Source organism: Vitis vinifera, chromosome 1 (genome assembly GCF_030704535.1).
Source record: "Vitis vinifera cultivar Pinot Noir 40024 chromosome 1, ASM3070453v1".
In the NCBI taxonomy this organism is placed as follows: Eukaryota; Viridiplantae; Streptophyta; class Magnoliopsida; order Vitales; family Vitaceae; genus Vitis; species Vitis vinifera.
Window position 1 is genome coordinate 212,938 of NC_081805.1, and position 6,000 is coordinate 218,937.

The 6,000-nt window shown below is 42.6% G+C and overlaps 1 protein-coding gene across 1 annotated transcript; it reads left to right on the forward strand.

Annotated features, from left to right (window-relative positions):
- The first annotated feature begins 2,049 nt into the window (after positions 1-2,049).
- LOC100266436 (protein BIG GRAIN 1-like E) lies at positions 2,050-3,814 on the forward strand. The gene has a single exon (XM_002263511.5). The coding sequence runs from the start codon at positions 2,627-2,629 to the stop codon at positions 3,596-3,598; it is 972 nt and encodes a 323-aa protein (XP_002263547.1). The 5' UTR covers positions 2,050-2,626; the 3' UTR covers positions 3,599-3,814.
- The last annotated feature ends 2,186 nt before the right edge of the window (positions 3,815-6,000 follow it).

Sequence of the window (6,000 nt, forward strand, 5' to 3'; positions counted from 1 at the left end):
CATATCTAGCTTACTTGTTTACACATAAAAGAAGTCCTTGCAACACAATCATGTCTCGTAGCTTTGGTGGGACTCCACAACATTGATTTTTCTTTGCTTCTACACGGATTTTAATTTCAAGCGCGCCTAGTGAAAGGAAACGAATCAGAACGAGACATAACAAAGTCCATAAGATGCAGACATGTTTCCTCAGTACTTCTATAAGAAAAGGATCAAAACCGACCCTTTAAAAAAAAAAAATCAGTGTACAACTTGTTGGGACGTCATTTGTTTTTATTTTTGGCTCTGGCCAGCCATACCACCGAACTGTGCCAAACGGGGGCATCACAGTCGGAATGGGCCAGGACCAGAGTGGCCTCCCCAGGATTCGAACTTAGGTCCTAGCCCAGATGGTAGCAAGAGGGCAACGTCCTAAGCCTTAAGGCCTACAGTAGCCCAGATGGTACCAGGAGGGCAACGTCCTAAGCCTTAAGGCCTACAGGACCCAAGTTCGAATCCTGGGGAGGCCACTCTGGTCCTGGCTCATTCCGGCTGTGATGCCCCGTCTGGCACAGTTCGGTGGTACGGCTGGCTAGAGCCAAAAATAAAAACAAATGACGTCCCAACATAAACGTCGGCCTTTTTTGCTCTGGTCTGTGGGATGCTCGGGTCCGAAGACCTCATGTTTGCCCGCACAGAGCACAAAGTCTTATGGGGCCATTTGTTTATTTGGCCCTTGAAGGGTGACGTCCCCAGGATTCGAATTCAAGACCTTAGTCTTTGTGGTTGCCTTCCTGGTACCATCTGAGCTACCGAGCGTAAACTGGGAAAATGGAGATGATGTCCGCGATGCAGTCACCGTCACGGCACGGGTATTGCTAGCAGAAAACCCTAGAACCTCACTCACAGACGAAGATACGCAAAAGGCTGAAGAGAAAGCACTACCGACAGAAAATGCAAGAGTGAAGGACTCGGTCTGCTATTTAAAACGAGAGACAGCCCCTCGGTATTCTAACTGCTCAGCCGCACCATTATTGAAAAGACACGCTGCCTGGGAAATCCCAGAGACGACGGCTCATCATAAATGCTCTTGTTCCTCTTCGCCTCCGCACACCACGTGGCCTAATGAGCGTAGAAAGTAACTTCAGTTTAAAAAACAATCATTTTTAACCCACCCATTCTGCCCGGGCAAAATCAGCAAGTTAAAAGGGGGGCATTGTAGGGACTCCTCCCCCTGATGACACATGGCGCGCTCCCCTATCGGGACTCCCTCAGGGAGAAGTACACGGCACTTGCAAACATCACATCTGGATGATAGCATATCCTATCCGGATATGTTGTCCGGATCGTTGACTAAAGTGAGCAAGTCTTACTACGTCATTCTAACAACCTAGCATAGCCCACGTTCCGCCACCTGTAGAGCGAAAGGATAGAAATGATGACAAGTCACCTCCCACGATCTCTGACAGCCGCGTCGCCTCTCACAATCTCTGATAGCCGCCCGTATGGTGATGATGGCCCTGCCACCACCTAGAGACATCATGACGAGCCAAAAAGTCTCCCTACCATTAAAGAGGGAGGCAGAGATTCTGACACTATATATATGGACCTTCACACAAGGAGGAAGGTAAGTTTGCTATACCTAGAAAAATGTCAACTGTTTGATCTCTCTATCCATGGCTGACAAAACCATCGGAGGGTGTGTCCGGACACCCTGTCCGAACATCTTTTGCAGGGACAACTGAACCAGAACTCAATCTTGGTTGAAAGCGTGTATCCACTTGACAGCTACGTGGATCATCGGGACGCTAGGCCTCAACACAACTTACTAACTTAGATTGATTAATGATATGTAGTGCTTCAAACATACACCCCGCTACCTCTTAACTGGCCTCTTTTGATATCAATTAGCATTCTCATTAATTATGAATTCCCCAGATGAAAAATGAAATTAATTTGTTAACTCACGTTAAAATGAATTCATCTGACTCCACATTCAACCAGTGGAAGTGGTAACTTTATAGAAGCGATGATGGCGGTGCGCAAGTCAAAAGATATGGCAGCTGGGGACTAGTTTGAGTGTATTTTATGGAAGAGTGAGCTCCAAGCTCTGAAAAGGAGCGTGGGATCTACCACTTGTCTAACACTCTCTAATGAGTAATGAGAGATCAACTCAGGAAAAGATAAAACGCTAGTACATGGCCACATAGCAGACACCACTCGGAAGGAAATCCCACTAAAAATGACTAGAAGCCGAGAATCCAAGGAAACACACAGCTATTTGCCCCCCACCACCCACAACACAGCTACTGGTTTTCACAGTATGATAAGGATAAAAGCTTGGTTTCCCCTCTGCCCCACTCTATTCCTCTATCTAAGTAAAGCACAAATTCACATCAATCCATGTGGGTCTCTAGTCTCTCTCTGAAATACTTGTATTATACGGTGCAATTGATGGTTATAAAGTCACTCTTACCTCCCACTACTCTCAATCATTTCAAACCCCATTCGCTCTCCTATCACTACAAATCCCTCCTTTTATGCTTTCCCTTGCCTCCACCTTTCTTCCCATAAATACCTTCTCCACCTTTGGCATATTTTTCAAACAATTCATTTCATACCCCATATAGCACACACTCCCGCACCCATGTCTGTCGCAGCTCTTTCAGAGGCAGATAAAATTTACAAGAAGTCCTTCCACCGGAGGAATGATTCTGGCGAGCTTGATGTTTTTGAAGCTGCAAGGTATTTCTCCGGCGGCAATGAAATTATTGGGTACAATGGTGCAGCTTTTCCTCAGAGGATGATGATGAGAGAAGAGAGGCAAGGTTGGAGAGGAGGAAGAATTAGCTTGGATATGCCGATGAGGAGCTCGCTACCGACACAGTCATCTCATGCTGTGGAAAAACAAATGAAAGAGAAGATCAAATACAAACAACCCAGCTCTCCTGGTGGCAGACTCGCTAGCTTCTTGAATTCTCTTTTCAATCAAACAAACTCCAAGAAGAAGAAATCAAAGTCCACAGCACAGTCGATCAAGGATGAAGAGGAGAGCCCGGGTGGGAGGAGGAAAAGGAGGAGCAGCATTAGCCATTTCCGGAGTTCCAGCACTGCTGATTCCAAGTCCGTGTATTCTTCCTCAAGTTCTGGCTTTAGAACTCCCCCTCCTTATGCAAATACTCCCACAAAGACCTACAAGGATCTCAGAAGCTATTCAGATCACAGGCAAGTGGTGTCTCTCCCAAACTACAACAACGGCAATGTAAAAGCTACTGGCTTACGAAACGAGGCCTTGGACGAGAAGAGAATCAAAGAGTTGGTTTGGCTGGACGAGAAATTCAAATTCAGCAGTGGGTTTTCAGAGAAACACAAAAATTTCAGCAACGGGCTTTCAGAGAAAGATAGGATTTGGGTTGATGAGTATCCATCAGAGGAGAAGGAATTCAGAAAGTTGGATGAGATTGATGCCGGTGCGGAGAGTGATTCAAGCTCTGATCTATTCGAGCTGCAGAACTATGACTTGGGTTGCTACTCAAGTGGCTTACCCGTATATGAGACCACCCACATGGACAGCATCAAGAGAGGAGCACCCATTTCCAATGGCCCCCTACCCCTATAATAATTCTGTATATTTTTCTCCTCCTCATTCATGATCACTTCTTTGCTCCAATTCATGTTGATTGGAAGTTGCGAGAAGGCCAAAAAAAATGTTGAGTTCTTGTCAAATAGTTTCCTTTTTTTTCTTTTTCCCTTTTTTTCCTTTTCTGTTGCAGGCTCTTGAAAGTTCCTCCACTTCTTTCTCTGTATGTACAGTTGGGAATGTCTGCTTGTCTTCCATTTCCGTTTTTTGTTTTTTAACCTTCAATTGCTTTTAGAGGTATGCTTGTGGAGTGCTGGAGCATTGGAAGTCCACCACTGGAATTGCTTGATTAGACTGCGGGATGATTTAGAGACCTTCCACTAAATTAATTGAGATATAAAGTATGGATCATCACCCCATGTGGACTGCATCTATTCATCTTTTTGACTTATTTCAAGCCGCAATCATATATGCCCACATTAATTAATAGTTCACGCCTGCACGTGTGCTTGATCCAATTATAACCAAACCCATCAATAACTTGTATATAGGGTTCTTCTCCTCATATTTGCACTACTTCATCAAGAACTAATGGTACTGGCCGGTTAATTTGTCGTGGGGGCATGAGACTAGCTCTATGACAGTGAACCCCATTGAAAAAAAAAGAAGAAAAAAGAAAAGTTAAAGAGCTCTAGGGTCGACATAATATCTCTTCCATATTGCACTTTTTTATCTTAACCCAAATAATGAGGTGGTTGATATTGTGACTGTCTAATCAAGAGATCAGCATAGAAAGGGAAGTAAGGCTTATTCTATTAATACATATTCTTAGTACAATAGAGGGCCATTCAAGATTGTATTGAGATAAGTTAAGGCATGGCCTAAAGGCAATCAGGATATATATATATATATAAACTATAAAATAAGGGATAGAGAAATCTTGTGTGGGATTACGAATTATTACCCTGGAGGAAGTGAGAAAACATGAATATTCTATGCCTTCCATCATTATTGGATTAGGGTTTGTGGAAAGGGTAGGCCTTGGATGTTTTAAAATGTCGGGTACTGACCCTTGCTTTTACTGATTTCTGTCATATAAAGCAATGGTTTAACCCCATTCAAGGATCGTAAAAGTCTTTTTGAAATTAGCAAGGTTATAATAATAGTACTCAAGGGCACTTTCTTTTGAAAAAGGATGAGAGAGAGAGAGAGAGGAGATGACCATACCATTGAACATAGATTTTTAGCTACTCTAATTATATGTTGCACATTCATTTTTCAAACCAAAATTAATCTCTCATTGATGCACTTCCAATTAGTTGTGCATTTGAAACTACTGTTGACTTAACTTCATAGCCCAAGTTTGATATCATCACTTCTTTTGAAAAAGAGGTGTCTCCTTGTCTAACCAAAGTGAGTACGCTAGAACTAAGGCCATAATGATCGAATTTTGGAGAAGTAATGCCAAACCCATTATCCAACAGTTTAAACTTTCAGGTCAAAAAGATAAGATACCGGTCCAGCAGGTATTTAAAAGAAAGAAATATGTACAAGAAATGATGCACAAGGGGCAAAAGGAGGCCAGTAAAGCAGGGGACAAATTGAGTGGCCGAAGGGCCCAAAGCGTGTGATTATTCAAAGGTATGTTTTGTTAACAAAGTTGGTTATGCCCATACGTTACGCCCCTGCGCACTACATCAGCGGCTTGTGCGCCAAAAAGAAAAAGAAAGAAAGGGAAAAAATAAAGAAGTCCCCAAAAAAAAAAATCATCTTGGTGGGATGATTTTAACCATATTCCATTTCAAAGTTTGAGACCAATTCGTTATACCTTCGAAGAGGTAATCAGAAATTAATGTGGTTGGCCATCGATCTTCACTTTAATTTTGGACCCTTTCATCTGGTGGCTCTAATTGTTTTCTAATGCTTGTCTGATCCCTGACCCACTTCTTGGAAAGTTAAAACAACAAGGGGGCACAGAAACCATCAGATCCTGAGGCTGTTAGTTCAGTTTCCCTTGTTTTGTAACTTTTGTACAAGTTCTATTTGAAAACACACCACTACAACTACCCCTTTTCAAAATCAACTTCCCATATTCTCTTCTTCAATCACCAAGTACAACATATGACAGTCGACACATATGGGTTTTAATACATCTTATCCTCAGTCCCAGAGACATGCAAAAACAAGAAACTAAATTCTGTTTGCTAATCCCATTAATTGCAACCTCAAACCTTTTTCTACCTCGTAATAATTGCTTAGAATTCTACTTGCTTTGAGATAGCGGGCCCAAAAAAGGACAAAGACGGGTAAGTTGTTGCTAAATAATGATGCCACTTTCAAATTTATGATTTTTTTAGACCTTACCTTTTCTTTTACCAAGATCCCGTTCACGAGGGATTGGATTGGTTTAAAACCACGTCCTAACGTTTGGAGGCACTTTC